At 45.6% G+C, this 22,377-nt stretch overlaps 1 protein-coding gene across 7 annotated transcripts in view; it reads left to right on the top strand.

Moving 5' to 3' along the window:
* Positions 1-22,377, top strand: part of sdk2b (sidekick cell adhesion molecule 2b) — a 1,143,109-nt gene that overhangs the window by 817,158 nt on the left and 303,574 nt on the right. For all 7 annotated transcript variants that reach the window (XR_005458034.1, XM_038777821.1, XM_038777823.1 and 4 more), the window contains 7 exons: positions 932-1,079; positions 1,526-1,666; positions 2,910-3,091; positions 4,420-4,535; positions 16,625-16,820; positions 20,300-20,398; positions 21,725-21,916. Coding sequence is in view for 6 of the 7 variants with exons in the window: in XM_038777821.1 (XP_038633749.1) it covers positions 932-1,079; positions 1,526-1,666; positions 2,910-3,091; positions 4,420-4,535; positions 16,625-16,820; positions 20,300-20,398; positions 21,725-21,916 (1,074 nt within the window). In the remaining variant the exon portion in view is untranslated. The remainder of the gene's footprint in view (positions 1-931; positions 1,080-1,525; positions 1,667-2,909; positions 3,092-4,419; positions 4,536-16,624; positions 16,821-20,299; positions 20,399-21,724; positions 21,917-22,377) is intronic.

The following is a 22,377-nucleotide window of genomic DNA, read 5'->3' on the forward strand; positions in this document are numbered from 1 at the left end:
TCAAAGGAGAGGATCTACCATACATGGCTAATAAAAAAAGTTAAAGATGGCAAAAAGCATTTAATTGTGCGAAGGTGCATGGCAGGTCAAAATGTTGGAAAGAATAGAAAAAACAGCAAAGAATGACAAAAAGATTAATTAGGAGGTGAAAATTTGACTATGAGAGAAAGCTAGCTAGAAATATAAAGACTGAAAGTAAGAATTTCTATAGATCGCGAACCCCTATGTTTTCAACTTATCTCTGCTCAAAACTCATTTTCAGCTGTCCTAAATCTTCACTGCTGGTGTTGTGCATTGGCATATGCGTGAAGTATATGGAGACATTGTGTTGTGGTACCATTAAAATGAGAGTTGTTGGGCAGCACAGTGGCACAGTGGTAGCACTGCAGTCTCACGCCACCGAGGTCCCAGGTTCGATCCCGGCTCTGGGTCACTGTCCATGCGGAGTTTGCACATTCTCCCCGTGTTTCCATGGGTTTCGCCCCCACAACCCAAAGATGTGCAAGGTAGGTGGATTGAACACGCTAAATTGCCCCTTAATTGGAAAAAATGAATTGGGTACTCTAAATTTTTTTTAAAATGAGAGTTGAGCAGAACAGTGAAAACAAATTGTTATTCTGCAAACTTAAGACTGTTTGGCCTCTGTCTATAGAACACTCCTTCCTATTGGTCCCATACAACTCAGGTCTTTATGGAGGACAGTTTTTGCCGGTTGCCTTTCCTCTGGGTGCTCCGGTTTCCTCCTACAAGTTGCAAAAGACGTGCTGTTAGGTAATTTGGACATTCTGAATTCTCCCTCTGTGTACCCGAACAGGCACCGTAGTGTGGCGACTAGGGGATTTTCACAGTACCTTCATTGCAGTGTTAATGTAATCCTACTTGTGACACGAATAAAGATTATTATTTTTTAAAAACGTATATTTGTTCGCAGATTCACCGTGGAATGTTCACCTGATGTTTGTCAACCCAGAATTGGTGGGACTGATGGTCAGGGGACTCATTCCAGCGAGGTCCTATCAGTTCCGTATCTGTGCTGTGAACGATGTTGGAAAGGGCCAGTACAGCAGAGAAACCGAGAGGTGAGCTAGCTTCCAATGCAGTGCAGTTGGTGTAAAAGATGAATAGTGAAATGCCACAAATTTCACTGGGATTACGATTGAATATTATGACCCCTGAGATACCCAAGGACCAATCACCAGGTTACTCTACATGTCACAATTGATCACAAACTTGCCTTTGATTTCAGCTGAGCTATTTATTCATCACCTCATTTACAATTTTGTACTTTTCTCAAGAGGATTCATTACAGACGCAAGTCTCTGGTATGGGAGCTTGTCAAATACACTACAATAGCTACCATATTTCCATAATTTATTACTCTTAAGCACTAAAGACCAACAATAGATTTGTGCATCACTGGTACAGCATGTTGGGGGCGACCCATTTTTAAAAGTTTTTTTTGCTGAAACTGAGCATTATCTCTAACTTTATATTTTTCGTAATTGAATGGTTTAAATTCTTGCAGGTTGTCACTCCCTGAAGAACCGCCAAGTGCATCCCCACAAAATGTCATTGCAAGTGGCAGAACCAATCAGTCAATCATGATTCAATGGCAACCACCACCAGAAAACCATCAGAATGGAGCCCTTAAGGGTTACATCATCAGGTAACTCAGAGCAGATTCTTTGCTCTCTGTCTTCATGGACAAAACATAAGCTGATAGCTGCGGCCATGTATTTATGGAGATATATTTTTTCTTCTGTTTCCATTTTTTTTTTAAACAACAAAACAAATCTTTAAAAAGGTGCTATATTGTGTTTTATAAACACAGCGAGAAACCAATTAAAATGTGTTATTGCCTGATGCCCTTAAAGCTTGCTACTCAACATAAATTTACTGATCTTTCTTTTTGTACTTTGCATTGTTTATGAATTGCAATTCATTGCGCTGATATTTAACATCTTGAGCCTCAACTCAGTTGACACTTGTGTACGACCCCTACAATTTTCGCAAACCCCACCCTCGCCAGGAGCAGGTGAAAACGTGTACAATAGGGTGGCACGGCAGGGGAAATGATTGCCCATCAACCTCTGCTGGAATATTACCAGCAGCAGGGTAGGTGTCGGGCAGCCCACCCGCTCTTGGGTAATTTGGCACTTGGACATCCTCCTGCCATTACAGGTATTTTACCAGTTATGCACGGTGGGAGGGAGGTTCTCATGCCACGTGATAAACCAACCAGCTAAATCCCGGTAGCCTGGCTGCAGGCCTGAGGATGAGGAGAGCCCTGCTGTTTGGCTATTAGCTCTAACGTTATTTTTTCCAATGGGAGATCCCTCCACATCTTGCTGGGACCTGTCAGGCAGGCCTTGGTGAAGTCACCCTCGACTTGCCTTGCTGTTTGGTCTCTTCCTAGACTCCTTATGTGGGGGTGGGGGGGGGGGTTGGTGGTCAGGCTGCAGACCACCGCTTCAGCTGGCGTTGCTCAGACTAGAGAACTGCTGGTCATTTGATCAGCCGGCAGCTCCGAAAGGCAGGACAATCTCCATCACGAGATGGAAGTCAGGAACTCAGGCCATTAACAGCCTAATGACTGGTAAATTTGATCATGGCTTCCCAGCCGTGCAGAGGTGAATTCACCCCTGACTTTTCAGCCAGGGATTAGGGCCACCATCCCCACAAAAAAATTTCAGTCCAAGAGTCAGCAGGATTGGTCAATATAAAAACTAATTTCAGATGTTTAAATTTATAAACGTTGTTATCCAAAATATCTCTTCATTGCAATTGGACAACATTTTTCTAAATTATATTTTCTTATCAGCAGCATACTTTGCCGTGTTTACTGCTCAAACGTGTGTAAGAAATGTGTTAAATCAGTTGTATGATTGACTTCCCTTCTCTCTTCGTAGGTATTGCTTGGCAGGTTTGCCTGTAGAGCACCAATATAAGAATATCACCAGTCCAGATGTTAATAATTTCTTACTTGAGGACCTCATCATCTGGACCAATTATGAGATTGCAGTTGCATCCTATAATGGGGCTGGTCTGGGAACCTACAGCCCCACTGTCACCGAGTGGACCCTGCAAGGGGGTGGGTATTGAGTGGTAATGGGAGAGCAAGTGAAGGAAGCTACTGTTGCCTCACCAAATCAACTATTATCAATTCAGAAAGTAAAATCACTAAAGGGCATTGCACCAAAACAATTATTCTATACATATAGTTTGTTGGTAAATCTGGCAATTCAGGAAAATCAACTTGAACATTAGTGTATAACTTTAGGCACAATAAAGGAGAGAGTAGAAAACCCTTTGCGCACATTTAAAATTTAATGTGAGTTACATCTAGATAACCCAGAACAGGTTCTAGTCCTTGAACACTATTGGGTTGCATCTGTGTACTAGCTAATTTGGACATTCTGAATTCTCCCTCAGCGTACCCGAACAGATGCAGGAGTATAGCGACTAGGGGCTTTTCACAGTAACTTCATTGCAGTGTTAATGTAAGCCTACTTGTAGCAATAATAAGAGACTAATGAGACTCACTTGGCAGCACACTTGCTTCTGAGTTCGAACATTATGGGTTCAAGTCCCACTTGGGACTCCCCGTTGTAGTGAGATTTTTAAATGCCATCCCGATCTCCGAGACCCACAAATAAATCCCCAGCATCTTCCCCCCTCCCACCCACCCACTAGCCCAAACGCAACATGGGATGGTCACCCGGCCAACACTGCACCCCCAACACCCACGCCGCGTAACCCCAGCCTGATCGCGCGCACACAGAAAATGCCAGCTTGGCACGTTGGCAATGTCAACCTGGCAGTACCACCTGGGTACCTTGGCAGTGTTAGGCTGGTACCCAGGTGGCACCAGCAGTGCCAAGGAAACATACCTGCCCAAAGGGCATGTAGCTGGGGGCCTCCGATCCCCTTGGAGACACCCAGGAGTGCCCTTCACTCCTGGTCCCTGTTTGTGGGGACCAATGCTGAACGGTGCTCGCCTGAGATCCCCAAGACGAAGGGAAGGGATTGAATCCCAAAGCCTCAGGTACCTCGGAATCTGCACATTAGAGTAATGCTTACTGCCTCACTGTAAGATGCAGATTTGCCAAACGGTGATCCCGCCCATTTTGGCCAGGATTAAACTTGCAACATCTTGCAAGGTTGCGTTGAATCTTGTGAGCTGGGTAGATCCCGGGAGCAGGGTCTCCCGGCTGTCACCGGCCAAGCCACGGCGATCTGCTTTTCTGGCGCAGCATGGCCATAGGATCGCGCCCGTGACATCCATAGCATGCTGATTATAACAGGGTTAAAGCCTAATCGGAAATGTTTGCAAAACTATTTATTATTCTGTGTGTACGAATGATTTGTCTCAAAGCACACTTATTCGCCAATTTCCTCTCTCTACTTTGTTCTCCCCAGTTCCTACAGTGCCTCCAGGAAATGTGCACGCTGAAGCCATTAATTCCACTACCATTCGATTCACATGGACACCACCCAGTCCTCAGTTTATTAATGGAATTAATCAAGGTTACAAGGTAATACCCATGATTTCAACATGCTTTCAAAAATCAACATTGTTGATTGGGCTTTGTTCAGTGTCGGATTGTGCCAGTCCTCTGGGAATAATGGCCAATATTATTCGGGCTGCAGAAAGATTGCAGAGAACAGCAGTTCAGCAATCTCCATCACCGGCTACATCAGTGTTGGCATCAGCATTTACATTTGTGGTGCAATTTCACTTCTGTCCCTGTCAAAAAGAAGATCTTCTGGTGGTTGTTTAACTCCAAAGGCAGAATCGCCATTTCAGTTATATTGCAATGGTGTTCTCATAGCTAAGGCTCCTGTTACCAACGGTGTAATGTGAAGAGGCTGTTAACAGATGAATCTGGGAGGCTCCAACCCCATCCCTTCTTCTAACCCCATCCCTTGCTGTGTATTCACTATACTCTCTGACCTTCCCCACTCTGCTGTTGAACGTCCTATACTCAGGGGAGGACACAGTTTCATCCCCTTACCTCCTCACTTCAATATATTCTGGACTCGGCAAGATATCGAACTCTTTTTCTGTCAGCATCGGCTCTGTTCTCATTTCTTTGTGTAGGAGCCCCCCCCCCCCCCCCCGTTCAACGGATCCTTTCACATACCTCCAGCATTCGTCTTCTATCGGATCCCTTGCGCTGGCCTCCTACCTGCTCCTGATCTTTTCACTGAGAACTCTCGGCGTGACATCGGCTGTCTTAATTTCTCTGCTCCTCTTACCCACTCCGACCTATCTCTTTCTGAATCTGCTGCCCTCCATTCTCTCAGGTGCAACCCTGACTTTGTAATCAAACCTGCCGACAAGGATGGTTCTGTTGTTGTCTGGTGTACTGACCCCTACCTTGCAGAAGATGAGCGTCGACTGTCAGACACTTCTTCCTATTCTAGCATCGAATATCAAGCCATTGTCTCCGGGGTTGGCACTGATCTTATCTCCTTTGGAAATCTTCCCTCCACAACTTCCAACCGAATAGTTCCCGAGCCCTGCATCGTCTGCTTCTACCTCCTTCCCAAAATCCACAAACAGGGACTGGTAGATCCATTATGTCAGCCCCATCTTGACTCCATTTTCTTTCTCCTTGTCCAGTCTCTACCCACCTACATTTATGATTCTTCCGATGCCCTATCTCATATCAACCATTTTCAGTTTCCTAGCCTCAACTGCCTCGACTATAGACATCCAAATCCTTTACACCTCCAGCCCCACCAAAATGGTCTGAGGGCTCTCCGCTTCTTCCTTGAGCCGAGGCCCGAACAATCCCGATCCACCACTACTCTTTTCCACGTAACTCAGCTTGTTCTCGCACTCAACAATTTCTGCTTGAACCTGTCTCACTTCCTGAAAATAAATGGTGTGGCTATGGGTACCCATATGGACCCCAGTTATGCCTTATTTTTGTTGGGTATGTAGAACATTCCTTGTTCCAATCCTACTATGGCCCCTACCACAACTCTCTTTCCGTTAACATCAGTGCTGTATTGGTGCCACCTCATGTTCTCACCTGGACCATTAAAAATGTATCGATTTCACTTCCAATTTCCACCCCTCTCACCTTCACATGGTCCATCTCTGGCACTTTCCTCCCTTGATCTCTCTGTCTCCATTTCCGGTGATCCTCACACCCTGCTTCTTGTAAAGACTCCATCCTGTCCCCTATTTTCTCCACCTCAGTGGCATTCTGTTCCAATGGTGCTACCTTTCAAAATGGAACTTCTGACATGTCTTCCTTTAAGCTGAACCGAGGATCCCTGCCCCCTTACCGTAGTTGACAGGGCGCTCCGCCTGCTCAACCATATCCGACCCATCTCCCACAACTCTTTCCTCGCCCCAACCCCTCCCTCGCAGGACCATGATGGGGACCTTTGACCCCACTAGCCTCATTCCAAGGCTCACCCTCTGCCATTTCTGCCAATTCCAGCATAATGCCACCATCAAACGTCTTCCCCTCACCTCCTCGCTGTCATCATTCTACAGAGGCCCTCCTTCAGTAACATCCTGGTCCATTCCTCGTTGCCTTTCCACAGCACCTTCCCATGCAAGCACAGAAGGTGCAACACCTGCCCCTATATCTCCTCCCTCCTCACCATCCAAGGCCCCAAACATTCCTTTCAGGTGAAGTTGTATTTTCCTTGCACCTCTTTCAATTTAGTCTACCCTATTCTCTGCTCCCAATGTGGCTTCCTCTACAACGGAGAGACTAAACGCAAACCTCCACTCAATCTGCAAGCATGATCCCGACCTTCCCGTCTCTTGCCATTTCAACTCACTATCTTGCTTTCCTGTCCACCCTTGGCCTGCTGCAGTGTTCTAGTGAAACACGATGCTAACTGGAGGAACAGTACCTTCCAGTAAGGTGTTTTACAATCTTCTGTACTCTGCGTGTTTAGTGAGATCAATAAATTTAGACTATAGGCACATTTCCCACCCCCCACCAACACAGACCCTCTATCACTTGTTCATTCACAGTGCTGACCTTTGTTCTGCTGTTAATATATTCTGCTATCTTACCTTTATGCCCATATCAGCACCTTCTTTACACTTTAACACTATTATTAACACTGCCTTTGTTTAATTCCCATAACATATTTGCCAAATCTCTCCTAGTTCTCACCTTCTACTCTGCTCCACCTGCTCATCCCCTCTTAAACAGTATTAAATCCATCATCTTCATTAGCTCTGAAGAAAAGTCTTATGGACTTGAAGCATTAACTCTGTATCTCTCTCCACAGGTGCTGCCAGACTTTTTGAGATTTTCTGTTCTAAATCTGGAAGACAATCTCACTTCCCATCTTGTGCCATCTGATCAGATCAGAAACTGAGCGCGAAATCCCTGAAATAACTCCATTAAAGCAATTCACGATCATGGCACCTTTAAACACTTGTATGTCTTGAGCCGATCGACACAATGGCCTAACTTTGGAAGCAGACAGGTGATTTAGGAGATAAATTAGGAAATATTCTTCACACGGAAGTGTGGAACTCTCTCCATAAAATCAGAAATGCAAATTCAATTAATTTCAAATCTGAGATTGATAGATTTTTGGAAGTTAAACATATTAATGAACATGGAGCTAAGGCCAGTGGATGGAGTTAGGATACAAATCAGCCATGATCTCATGGTTTGGCAAAATAGGCCAAAAAGCCTACTTCTGTTCTTATGTAACTGTTATAACCCGCACAAGATCTATGGGGACAGGCCGATTAGCCTTCCGTGAGCCTTGTGTATTAAGAGCTTCCCCGATGAGAGATGGAGCCGTATAAATAGTGTAATGGACTCTAAATAAAACCAGTGCAGATAGGAACTGAGCTAGAGTAGTCCCGGCTATGATCTGAATGTATATATAGTTGCTTAAAACAATAAATAGTTTTTCCTTATGTTCACAAACTGGACTCCTCTGTGACCATTAAATTGCCGACGAGGGTAAACGTGGAGCTACAATCGGCGCTGTTACCTATCGAAAGCACAGCCATCTCCCTTCATTCTATTGGGTTAAGGTTTTCACTATTTTCAATATTCCGCTCTTTGGGAGACTTGATGTGTTCGACGCCGACACGGGGTGGCACAGTGGTTAGCACAGTTACTTCACAGCTCCAGGGTCCCAGGTTCGATTCCCAGCTTGGGTCACTGTCTGTGTGGAGTCTGCACGTTCTCCTCGTGTCTGTGTGAGTTTCTTTCGGGTGCTCCGGTTTCCTCCCACAGTCCAAAGATGTGAGGGTTACGTGTATTTTCCATGCTAAATTGCCCTTAGTGTCCAAAAAAGGTTAGGTGGGGTTACTGGGTTACGGGGATGGGGTGGAGGTGTGGACTTATGTAGGGGGCTCTTTCCAAGGGCCGGTGCAGACTCGATGGGCCGAATGGCCTCCTTCTGCACTGTAAATTCTATGATTCTATGACATAGAAGATTGGACACAATAATCAGAGCATATGCACTGTTTCTTTAAGGCTAACTCTATAGTTGGAGATGAGAGACATAGTGTTACTTCTGACTGCCTATGGGGCTCCCACCTTTGGTGTAATAAAAAGCCAGATGCCCCGGACTCCAAGCCATTCAAGGAGTTGGTTGCATTGGTGGCAGACTACTTTGATTCCAAGCCATCGGTCATAGTACAACGGTACTGTTTCAATACTGCTGAGAGAACCTCAGGGGAGTCTATAACAGAGTTTCTGACATGCTTACGGACACTTGCTGAATTTTGAGATCATGGCCCGTTCCTTCCCGAGTTGCTGCGGGATCGCCTGGTTTGTGGTGACCCAGAGGAAGTTAATGGCCGAGCCACTATTGAACCTTAAAAAAGCTGTGGAAATCTCACTTTCGAGGGAGAATGCGGATAAAGGAGTCCAGGAGCTCCAGGCGGTCTACGGGATGGAGGTAAACAGCGTGGGACACGCACCACCCTGGCGTGCGGCATCCCTCAGGATCGGGACCCCCCCCGCTACGCCGCCTGGTCCGAGCACCGCGAACCCAGGTCCAGTGGTCCGGAACAGCGACAGCCAGACAAGATTCCTCCCTCAGATCGGGATAGGGCGATCCCAGTAGGTGTGGGGTGTGTGGCGGGAGTAACTGCCGAGAGCGAAAACCGCAGCCCAGGCAACAGCTCGCCGCCCTGCCTGAGGCAGGTGCCAAACCAGAGGCCGGGCTTTTCATTTGGACCAACCCGTCGAAGAAGAAAGTATGCAACTGAACTGTACTGCAGCACTCCCAGTTGCCCCATTCAGAACACCGTTCACGTAAACGGTCATCCCCCAGAGATGGAATTGGACACGGGAGCCGCAGTCTCGGTCGTCGCAAAACAAACGTTCCAGCACATTCGATCAGGCTACAGTGGTTGAATTTAAAGGATACAGAAACAAGACTGGCCACCAACATAGGGCTAGCGCTCGCCATAGTGGGGACAATGATGACCCCAGTATTCTACCGGCAGCAATCTGTTCGGCTGCCATTGATCATCGTAAATAGCCCCGGACCGAGCTTACTCGGCCGTAACTGGCAGCAACGCTCCTGCCTGGATTGGCAGTGGATTTTTCAGATGGGCCCTGGGGACCTCTGCAAGGCGTTGAGGAAATACTCCGAAGTTTTTCAAACCGGTTTGGAGATGATCAAAGGTGCTATTGCTAAAATACAAGTAGACCTTGAGGCGCAGCCCTGGTATTTTCAGGCCCGCCCGGTCCTCTCCCTGCTATTGCCAAGGTCGAGGCAGAGCTCGACTGACTGGAAGGTATTGAGATCATCAGGCCGGTGAGATTCGACAATTGGGCAGCACCGGTAGTCCCCATACTGAAACCGGGCAAAACTGTTCAGCTTTGCAGCGACTATAGGTTAACCGTGAATAGAGCATCCCGGTTGGACAGGTATCCAAGCCACAGTTCAAGACTTGTATTCAAAATTGGCTGGGGGTCATTTGTTTACAAAACTTGACATGAACCACGCATATCTCTAACCATTATTGGACCCCGAGTCCCAACTGTATGTGACTATAAATACCCATGGGTCTTTATGAGTATACATGATGGCCATTTGGAGTATCATTGGCTTGCGCCATCTTTCAACACATCATGTAAAACATTCTGAGGGGGCTGCCGTGTGGACAACGTCTTGGTCACGGAAGCCACAGAGCGAGAACATTTAAGCAACCTAGAGGAGTCCTCTGCCACTTTTCAGAGATGGGCGACTGCCTCCAAAGGGAAAGTGTATCTTCCACACCAGGGAGGTCATCTATTTGGGGTACCGCATAGACCGGGATAGTCTGCACCTGGTGGAAGAGAAGATGCGAGCAATCCGCCAAACCCCCACTCAGGGAAGCACAATGGAACTGCGCTCCTTGCAGGAGACCAGCATTACTTCAAAGTCCTCCGGAGGAGCCAGTTGCTCATAGATTTCCCTGACACCGGTGTTGCCCCCTGGAGGGGCCCGACAAGAGATGCCAGAAGTCATCGACCCTGACTCCAATACGGAAACCCAGGCATCGGAAGTTTCTGACGGTGGACAAACTGACGAACAGTCGCCAGTGGTGGTGCACCTCAGGCGATCTGCAAGGAAACGGCGATCCCCGACACGATACATGGCCTATGATTCAGCCCAGCACATGCAGGAAACGCAGCCACGGGCAAAGAAGAGCAGGCACCCTCCTGCTCCACCTTCTTCGGAGGAGTCTTCGGACTTTGGGAGGGGAGGAATGTAATGACCCACACAAGACCTACAGGGATGGGTCGATCAGCCTCCCCGTGAGCCTCGTGGAATACAAGCTTCCCCAATGAGAGGCGGGCCCTATATCAGTAAAGAAATGAACTCTAACATAATAGCCAGTCCAATTAGGAAGTCGAGCTCAAGTGGGGCCTGGCTGGGACCGGAATGCTTAAAACAAGAAATAGTTTTTCTTAATCAAAACCAGAAAATACTGAACAATCTCAGCAGGTCTGACAGCATCTGTGGAAAGAGAAGGGAGCTAACGTTTCGAGTGTGGGTGATTCTTTTCTTAATGTTCACGAACCGGACTCCTCTGTGACCATTGAAGTAACCAGCCATTATGAGACAGGAAACAGGTCTAACTCCTAACTAACCTGTACAAAAACAAATTCCATTAAAACAGTTTGTTCTGATCCGCTTGGGAGCAGATATTTGTTTTATTTTTTATCTCCTGAAATAATTAAAAGAGAAATTTTTATTAGACATAAAGCAGGCCCACTGTAATTTGCAATACTATTAATCAACTCATTTATTCTGATAAAGGGATCTGTATTCTTAATACCTTTTCAGGTGTGGAGTTATACACCCATGAGCAGACAATAGAAATGTTTCAGGTGCTATGAAATCTGTTTTAGAAAGTGAAATTCAGGTTGCACGAATAGGCAAGACTTTTGGTATTGACCTGCTCCTTAACAATCTGTTCATATTTTATTGTCTGAACTTTCAAATCTGTAAGCAACTCCAATTACAATGCAGGCTTTTTGCAGGGAGAAAGATATATTCCTTGAGTGAAAAATGTGCCCTGTCTCATCAGCAAAGCTAACCTTAAGAATAAAAACCAGATCTGAAAGCTTGACTGAAAGGGTCAAGTCAAACACGAGCGATGATTCCTCATCCAAATGCAACTTTTAAGATGATTAGCTACTAACTGTAAAGAAATGTTCATTTATATAGTGAGAACAATTGTGACGATCCAAGTTATCTTCACTCTTGGGTCCCTATCTGTGCGGATTTTGCACTTCCTCCCCTTGCCTGCGTAGGTTTCCTCCGGGTGCTCCAGTTTCCTCCCACAGTCCAAAGATATGCAGGTTAGGTGGATTGGCCATGCTAAATTGCCCTTAGTGTCCAAAGAAAGGTTGGATGGGGTTACGGGGATAGGGTGGGGGTGTGAGCTGAGGTAGGGTGCTCTTTTCAAGGGCCGGTGCAGACTCGATGGGCCGAATGGCCGAACAATTGTGACGATCCAAGTTATCTTCACTCTACCGAATGTTTCTACTGAGTTCAGTTGATGACCTCTGCTATCTCTACTCTAGCTCCTTGCCTGGGAACCTAATGAGGAAGAAATACTAGCTGCTGTGACAGTGACTGCTGAGCCAATTTTTTTTTAGTCATTATTTTGTCATCTTCTCCTCCTCTCCTGACTTTTGTTTGAATTCACGTAACCCCTCTTGTGAAGTGGTGTTGCTCTCCTGCAATACAAATGGTATATTTGTTTCCTGTGGGCAAACCAATATCATTGGAGGAAAACCTATATGAGTGAAAAGGTTCAGCATGTTTGTCATTTGCTCATTTGCCAAACCAGTGACAAAATCAGTCTGCATGGTCTGCTAATTGTTTTGAAAAAGGTTTCCACAAATATGAATATGGGTCCATGAGCATGTTTGCCAAACGTTTTTTAAAAATGTCATAAGACTTGATTTTTACAGCTCCTCATAAATCCAGCAGTGAAATATACAGCAAAATGTCATTGTTTGTCGACACAAATGAACCAATTTGTGACATTTCAAAATTCCTTTACAACACAATGCAGCCGTTCAAATATTTTTTAGACTGAGCAAAGTACTGACACAAATCTAAACAATAATTAATTAGGAGTCAATGTCCTTTAGGCTGCTGTAGCAATCCTGCACTAAAATTTTAAAACATTTTTAAGTTAGTTGATTTATTCCAAGTGTTGCCAACTCAAAAGCTCTTTGCTTCAACTCTTCAGATGCATACGTGGTTCAAAGTTCTACTTCCATGCAATTGCTACTTACTTTTTCGATTGTAAATCCCTTACTTATAATGACAATTACCTGGGTAGACGGTGCTGCATAATAAATAGTTTTGATTGTAAATGTTCACATTATAAAGTGTCTGAATTACCCCTGTAACCGTTGTCCAAATATTGACCAGCCTCTCGCCCCTTAAGCTTTCTTGTGACCTTTATTGTCATGCTCCTCTAAAATAGGAGCCAATGCCCTGCTGTTTGCCCTTTGCCATGCCTGCACACCTCACTTGGTTTCTTCCCTCGAGCAACAAACCTTGAGTTCGCAAATTCCTTGTGGAGAGAAACTCCATCATTCCAACAATTCTCTGGCACAGCGTATTGATGATTCAATGCAGACCATCACCAAAACTTAGGGGTACAATTTGTAGTTGTATTAAACGAATGAGGTGTTAGAACTGAAAGCTTTTCATTGCAGAAAACTCAGTTTAGTAAGTTGAGAAAAGCTGTCCGAATGTGAAAATTTGCGGACTGAACCAAACTAGTCCTCTGATAAGGAAGCAGCCTCTATCCACCTGCAGCCAGACTCGGAATTCATTCAGGCTTGGGCTGATAAATGACAAGTGGCATTTGCACCTCACTAGTGCCAGGCAACGATCATCTCCAACAAGGGACAATCTAACCATCTTCCCTTTGACATTAAACAACATTCTAATCACTGAATATCCAGCATCAATATTCTGAAGGTTGCCATTAACCGGAGACATGACTGCACCTGCCACTGGTTGGAACTGGTTCCTAACGACCCCATCCCCCACACCCTCCCAAAACCCTTTCCACAAGTCGGGAATGTGATGGAGTACTCTCCAAGTGCTTGGATGAGTGCAGCTCCAACAATACTCTGGAAGCTCAACACCATCCAGGACAAAGTAGTTCTTCCACCATCGTAAACATGCACTCCCTACACCACCAGCACTCTACGGCATCAAAGTGTACCATCCACAGGATGCACTGCAGCAACTTGCCAAGCCTCCTCAGACAGCACCTTCCAAACATATGACCTTTATCACCTGGAAGGACTGGTATAGCAGATGCATGGAAACATCACCAGCGGAAGGTTCCCCACCAAGTCACACATCCTGACTTGGAAATATATTGCTATTCCTTCATTTCGCTTGGTCAAAAAGCTAGAATTTCCTCCCCAACAGCACCCGACACTATACTGCAGCATTTTAAGAAGTTGGCTTACCACCACCTTCTCAAAAACAGTTCGGGATGGGCAATAAATGCTGGCTTTCCCAGCCCCATATTAACACATGTTATTGATATTTCATCATATAGATCACCAGAGTTGATCATAATCTTGCAACAACCATACTAAGTTTTTCGATTCCAATTCTGGCAAATTTAGCATCTAAAATACTGTTTTTAGTAGTCAGCTATGAGTGAGTAACGTTATCATTTTTAAGCACAAAATATTTCCTCAAACTTTGCGATTCTGTAGAAGTTGAAGATACATTGGCCGTAACTTCCTGGCTCCCCAGTATCGGACTTGATGAATATCCCAGAGATGTGCTGGGCAATCCCTCTCTGAAGTTCCCAGGTAAAGGTTTACTCCACAATTCCCCAGAAGTGCTAACTTCCCCTGGACAATTACGCTGCACTAGGAACCATCTGACAAAGCAATTTAAATCACTAAATTTAGATGGTTCTGCCAGTGTTACTCTAAAAGAGTTGGAAGAAAGGAAAGCACTTCGAGCTTCAGTGTAACTATTTTAAACAGACTAACCACCACACCAGACAGCCCCCACATTCCTGACCCCCAGTGGACCCCACATTCCATTAAGCACCCCTCCCCTCAAATCCACACCTGCACGGAATGTCCCCGTTGCCCGCCCACAACCTGACCCTTGACATGGCGCGACTGAACTCCTCCCCCCATCCCCCCCACCCCCACCAAACCTGACACCCCCACCCACACCCCCGATTCACCTGCCCGCCACACCCCAACTCGATGCCCACCCGAAGTTCCATCCACCTACCTTAGACACTTACCTTCTCCCATGCCAGTTATTTTCAATGGGACCTTCGGGTGGGATTTTGTCACTGGCACAAATGGCAAAGCAGGCATAAAATCCCGTGAGAGGCTAAAACCGGGAATCTCGCTGGAGAGATGCCAGGGTGCATTTGCCCCAGCCCCCTGCAATTGACGAAACGAGTAACTACATTTTCATCCCATTAGCGGGCTACCCGGCTCGATCGTCTCCCCACATTGGGATTTTGCTTCTCACTGACGTTACGTGACCTCAGCGAGGTTTACAACAGGTATTTTAAAAAGGGGAACCAGATGAAGAAAACCTGCCAGGGGTGAACAGGTAATTACTGTACCCTGGGGGAGCGGGACATGCCCGTGCAGTACCCTGGCACCCTGATGCTGCCTGACAATGCCAGGAGGAGCCTCTCTGGTGGTGCCTGTGTCCATAGGCGGGGATGGGGGGGCAAGTTTCCAGTGTTCAGAGGGTTTCCGAGTGTTTGTTGGGGGGGTTCCCTCTCTCGGATTGCCTTGGTGTGTGGGCACGAGGTCTCCCTGTGGAGATGGGGGGGAAGTTTCCATGTGGAGGAGGGGGGGGGGGGTTCCTCTTTTTTCTTTATTATGACATCCAGGCACCCTTTTAAAAAATGTGCACCAATCTCTGGAAGCCCAATTGTTGCCGGCTTTTTCAGGCCTCATCCCACCAGCTTCACAGTGTGAGACACGCTTTCAGGATCTTTTTGTTCAAGGTGCTGGACAATATGGTAAGAAAAGTTAGCTGAGTGGCCAGCGAGCTGAACACTTCTTTTCTTGCCTGAGCTCGCTCTTAGAAGAAAAAATGAAAAATTCTGCCCCTAAACTCATCTCCTTTATGGTCGCAAGTGTTGTAAAAAAGGGGTGTGTCCTCCTTCACTGTGATTCTTTTGGATTTTGACACTGGTGTTGGCGACCTCATCCACTATGGCAGCACGGTAGCATTGTGGTTAGCACAATTGCTTCACAGCTCCAGGGTCCCAGGTTCGATTCCGGCTTGGGTCACTGTCTGTGCGGAGTCTGCACATCCTCCCCGTGTGTGCGTGGGTTTCCTCCGGGTGCTCCGGTTTCCTCCCACGGTCCAAAGATGTGCAGGTTAGGTGGATTGGCCATGATAAATTGCCCTTAGTGTCCAAAATTGCCCTTAGTGTTGGGGGGGGTTACTGAGTTATGGGGATAGGGTGGAGGTGTTGACCTTGGGTAGGGTGCTCTTTCCAAGAGCCGGTGCAGATGCGATGGGCCGAATGGCCTCCTTCTGCACTGTAAATTCTATGAAAACCCTGCTTAGACCAGAAAAGCTTTATAGTTAAGGCCGTCGTAAACTCAAAGTGGGATTATGTTACCAGGGCACAGCAACCACATTTTATAAAAGGCTCTCCAGCCCGAACTAATCCCCTGAATCCAAGACTAAATGAGTCTCCTCAATTCCTTGACCAACATTGTCCCCCGAGCAAACAGTAATGCCAAGAGTCCTGAATATGTCTTTGCTCTTCTTCACACTTTACAATCATAGTGTACCTTCTTAAGGATAAATGTGAGTACACTTTTTGAGAATTTGACAATGAAGAAATTATTCCATAAATAGGCAAAAAATAGCATTTCTATTAAAGTGGTCATTGTAGGAATAATTCAAGAGATACATGCATTCTGTAAGTTTCACAAAGAAATAACTTCCATTCTGACTGACAAAGAACTGAAATTATCTGGACTTTCCTTGAAGTTAATCTGATTTAAGAGATCACAGAATAACAGGAAATTTAGCTTGTGGCACCTGAAAATTTTAGTTTTCAGTGTTTTATCAAACCTTGCCTTTTCCCCAACCCTCACTAATGGTATTGTGATTGCAGCTGTTGGCTTGGGAGCCTGGCCAAATTGAAGACTTTACTATGGTGACAGTCCGACCAAATTTCCAGGACATGATCCATGTCGGTTACATCCGAGGCTTGAAGAGGTTTACAGAATATTACACATCGGTGCTGTGTTTCACTACACCAGGTGATGGTCCCAAGAGTCCCGCTCATCTGTTGCGTACACATGAAGATTGTAAGTATTTTCTCGACACCGTGAGCCCTTCCAACTGTCCACAATACAACGTCCCTCATGTTGTTCATGAACAAAATGGATGGATTTATAATTCAGGAATTGAAGTTCTAAATTCTGATATTCATTCAAAAACTTAATTAGTTGTGGCGTCGACCCTCTTGATTTGTAAAATGTGTTAAATATATTAAACGCAACGAGCAATTTAAATAATTTCAGGTGGTAAACGAATTGTTATTTAGACTTTTATGCCTCAGAGGTATGTTTGCTTTGCAGATATAAAATGTCATTTTATAGGTAGTGTGGTGAATGTGTAACCACTATAAATTCACACTGTACATTACTGTGTCCCTGTGGGCTCCATCTGTGAGCCACTGCGCGGCTCTGCCCACAGGGGGAGATGAGGAGCATGTACAGGGCCCCGCCCTTGGCTCCGCCCCAGCAGGAAGTATAAGTGCTGCGGTCCTGCAAGTCCGCCCTCAGTTCAGCATAGTTGCAGGCAGGCTCAGTTGTAAGCCGATTAAAACCACAGTTTACTACAACTTGTGTCTCTGAATGAATTGATGGTCGCATCAGGTAGACTCTCTTCTCTTGTGTCAACTTATTGTCACTGTTACTATGCTTTCCAATATTTCCAACACTAAAGGTTGTTATGTGGTTTAAAAATATATTTGAGCCATCTTAGTAAATTCCCCTCCCTAGCAAGTCACACAGTTATTATGTACTGAGAAATGGGACACTCTCAGACAAGCAACAAGGCTACTCTCAGCCAGGATCACAAGAGCAGCGCAGTTAAAACTTCCTGTCTGATTTATCCTACCTCTGATCCCTCATTCTTGCAAGGAGACTCTTAGCTTCTGTTCCATACCTTTTAGTACTGTGCAAATGCGATTGGAAATTCAGAAAAGAATTAAATCTGCATTGACACAGTTCTGTCGTCTTGCATGCTGTTTCTGCAACACAAATTACTATAACATTTGCTTAAACTGCCTTAATTAAAATGTTTCAGCCATATAAATCTGACAGCTTTGCTGTTCCTGCTCATTGCAAAAGGATCTCTGATGGAAACCAGTGCCAGTACGTGAACCAGATTAGGTTCAGCTGCAATATCACCTGCAATTGAATTGTCTGCCAACAATTACAAATGAAGAATTAGCACTTGGATGAGTAGCTACTGGGCAACTGGGTGGGCTGAAAGCAAATCCCCATTTTAGATAGTATTTATCTCAGAATGTTGCGGTTTGTAAGACACTGACATTCACAGTGAGAGTAATTAAATCTGGAAAAATACTAGTAGATTGGAAGTGGAGTAATGGTACCCTGAAACCTTAGACCCCCTGGGGCAGGATTCTCTGACCCCCCACCCTCTCCCGAAGTCTCCGGCACCAGAGATTCGGCGGGGGCGGGAATCGCGCCACGCATGTCGGCGCCCCCCCCCCCCCCCCCCCCCCGGCGATTCTCCGGCCCGTGATGGGCCGAAGTCCCGCCGCTGTCATGCCAGTCCCGCCGCCGTGGATCAAACCCACCTACCTTACCAGCGGGACCAGGCGGCGCGGGCGGGCTCCGGGGTCCTGGGGGGGCGCGGGGCAATCAGTCCCAGGGGGATGCCCCCATGGTGGCCTGGCCCGCGATCGGGGCTCACCGATCGGCGGGTGGGGCTGTGCCGCGGGGCCACTCTTTTCTTTCCGCCCTCACCATAGTCTTCACCATGGCGGAGGCGGAAGTGACCCCCTCCCCTGTGCATGCGCGGGGTGAGGTCAGCAGCTGCTGACGCTCCGGCGCATGCGCGGGCTTCCGCCAGCTGGCGAAGTCCCTTCAGCCCCGGCTGGCGTGGCGCCAAAGGCCGTTCCCGCCAGCCGGCGGGGCGCCAACCACTCAGGCGCGGGCCTAGCCCCTCAATGTTAGAGCTTGGCTCCTATAGGTGCGGAGACGTTCGCACCTTTGGGGCGCCTGATGCCGGAGTGGTTCACGGAGTGATGCCGCCGGGATCCCCCGCCCTGCCGGGTAGGGGAGAATCCTCCCCCTGGTTCTGGACACATCCACCATCGGGAACATCTTCCCTGCATCTACCCTGTCTAATCCTGTTAGAATTTTATAAGTCTCAATGAGAACCCCCCCCTCATTCTTCGGAACTCCAGCGAGAACAATCCTAACCTCGTCAAACTCTCCTCATATGTTGTTCCTACCAAAATGAATCACCTCACATTTCTCCACATTGAATTTCATCTGCCCACTCCACCAACTTGTCTGTGTCCTTCTGAAGTTCTACATTGCCCCCTTCATAGTCTGCAACACTTCCAAGTTTTGTGCCATTTGCAAACTTTGAAATTGTCCCATGCGTACCATCAGAATATATCAAGAAAAGCAAGGGTCCCAATATCGACCCGTGGGGAACATCACAACAAACCTTCCTCCAGCATGAAAAATATCCATTGACCAAAATATCTTTTTGAATCCTGTTATTCAGCTAATTTTGTATCCTTGAAGACAAAGAATGGAGAATTAATATCAGAATAGTGGGAGGGGGATAATTACTAAAGAGAGCGTCACATAGCTCAGAGTTGGGACCATTATTTTTTACTAATTTGTGCCAATGATTTTGATTCTAAAATTCACCGTAAATTGGTGAAGCTGAACTCGGAAGGACAATGGAATTTAGGGAAGTTGCACAGAAACTACAGAATGAGTTTAATAAATAAATGAGTGGCCAAATAATAGTGAAATAAATTTAACACAGGTAGGGTGCCAACTGTGATTAAATTAATTCCTGGACGTTTCATCACACGACTTTCCCCAACATTCCAGCCATTGTCGGCCAACACATCCATCCTTGTGATGCACTCTCTTCCGACACCAATTAGGAAAGCAAAAAGATCATTGGACCCAATTGCAAGATGCTTGACTGTCAGCCTTTTTCTCCCACTTTCTGCATTTTTATACATGGTAAAGAGAAAAGTTCAATGAAAATGACAATTCAACAATTGTTTTTAACATGCCAATGATTTTTCTCCAGGATTGCACAGAGCAGTGTCCTGGAGATTGATCTTCAATTCCTGGAGACCTCAGGCCAATCCTAGAGGGTTGGCATCTATAATACAGAAAGGAGTAAGATGTTGCGTAAAGAAAGCAGAAATGGGCCACATCCATATCCCATAAGTGTTGTTGAAATAGCTAAGGAGGAGGGCGAAAGGGGTTTGATAGTCTTTGCAGAGTGAACATCTGCAGCCAATAGGAAGCAGCAATCAATAAATATCAGGCAAAATGAAAGTTCAACAGGACAAAAGCAGTAGAATGTTGAACTACATAGCCGAAACAACAGAGGAAATTGTGATCAAACTGTACAGTGCTCCACTATTATTGTGCCTTTGCTTTTACTGTGCTCCTCCTGCCCAATGTGACGTCCACATGTGAGGTGTCCAAACAGAAAGAAACGGTTACACATTGTGGTGACTCCTGACGTAATCACATTATGCTTTCTCCAGACCCTGGTCCCATTGGACATCTCAGTTTCACGGAGATCCTGGACACCTCTCTGAAAGTCAGCTGGAGAGAGCCACATGAAAAAAATGGGATTCTCACAGGTAAGACTTTCTGAAGATTAGTAATATTGTGACTTTTTTATTTTAGAATTAATTTCTGCAATCTAAAAGGAGATTTTTTTGCCTTGCTTGCTACTTCATGGGCTACTCACAGAAGAGAGAAAAACAGGGCCTATGGAGTGTTTTTGATACTTTGGAAGAAAAGGTGGTTTGAGTAATACCGAATGAAAGACAAAAGAGAACAACAAGCCTGTGTAATGTTTATTGATTTTAGAGGAGGTTAACTGGTGGATTTGTTTAGATACACATCAGGCTGGTTGAGGACTCTGGATCTGTACTCGTTGGAGTTTAGAAGGATGAGGGGGATCTTATTGAAACTTACAGGATACTGTGAGGCCTGGATAGAGTGCGCCTGGAGAGAATGTTTTCACTTGTAGGAAAAACTAGAACCAGAGGACACCATCTCAGACTAAAGGAACAATCCTTTAAAACAGAGATGAGGAGGAATTTCTTCAGCCAGAGGGTGGTGAATCTGTGGAACTCTTTGCCGCAGCCGGTTGTGGAGGCCAAATCACAGAGTGTCTTTAAGACAGAGATAGCTGGGTTCTTGATTAATAAGGGGATCAGGGGTTATTGGGAGAAGGCAGGAGAATGGGGATGAGAAAAATATCAGCCATGATTGAATGGCGGAGCAGACTCGATAGACTGAGTGGCCTAATTCTGCTCCTGTGTCTTATGGTCTTACGGGTAGGCATTTCAGTCACCACAGTTTTCAGATTATGTACAATTCGCCATTGTATAATTTTCCAAACATATTTTAATGATCACAAAATAATTTTTCCTTTCTTACCAGTTGGTTTCCATCACTAAGAAAAACAAATCAAGATCATCGAATTTACAGTGCAGAAGGAGGCCATTTGGCCCATCGAGTCTGCACCGGCTCTTGAAAAGAGCACTCTACCCAAGCCCACACCTCCACCCTATACCCATAATCCAGTAACCCCACTCAACACTAAGGGCAATTTAGGACACAAAGGGCAATTTAGCATGGCCAATCCACCTAACCTGCACATTAGTGTGATAATTCCCCAGACTTAAACAGCAGGATCTTCCAGTCTTGCCTGCCAGTAGGATTTAACGATGGACGTTTGGCTGGTTTACCGCATCTGCCACGGGGCGCTAGCCAATGACCCCACTGCCTTCATGAAAACATATATAATATGTTTTCAATACAGCAGTGTTTCTGGTTTACAATCTTAATCAAAATTCTAATCCTCAAAACAATTGAATGAATCCCTTTCATTTATAGTCAGGCACAAATGATTATGAGCAAATAACTCAAACATCTGCACTGTTCTTTCTGTCTAGGTTATCGCATTTCCTGGGAAGAGTACAATCGCACTAACACGCGTGTGACACACTACTTGCCTAATGTGACATTGGACTACCGTGTTACGGGACTGACGGCTCTCACCACATATACCATTAAAGTCGCAGCCATGACATCTAAGGGACACGGACAGACCTCATCATCTACCATCTCCTCAGGGGTTCCTCCAGGTATGAAGAATATGTACATTGTATATCTCAGTATAATCGCATGAGGAGATAATGATGCTCAGCATCTGCATTATTCTAAGATGCAGAATAATAAACCTGAAACTTCACAATCCCATAAATTGTAGTTGCTAAAATTATCATTTGATTTTAGAATGTACATTATTAGCCAAAAGTTCCCTTTTATGGAAAGAAAAATACATCTTCTATAGTATATTTAATGGTTTTCCTCAACTGTAGTGTCCTTTCCTCAGGTGACACCATCAAGTGTTCATAAAAATGAAATCTGGAATATATGACAACGAGGTGGTTCACTCATCAGCTCACTAAAAAGAAACTCAATTAAAATTCAACTTAGTAGATATTTTCAGTTTAATCGTTGAAAAACCCATTGTCATTTTAGTGAACACGATTGTCAAATATTGCTCTCAGCCCCAAAAGAATAAAGATATACTACTGGACGA

This window comes from Scyliorhinus canicula, chromosome 18, assembly GCF_902713615.1.
Source record: "Scyliorhinus canicula chromosome 18, sScyCan1.1, whole genome shotgun sequence".
NCBI lineage: Eukaryota > Metazoa > Chordata > Chondrichthyes > Carcharhiniformes > Scyliorhinidae > Scyliorhinus > Scyliorhinus canicula.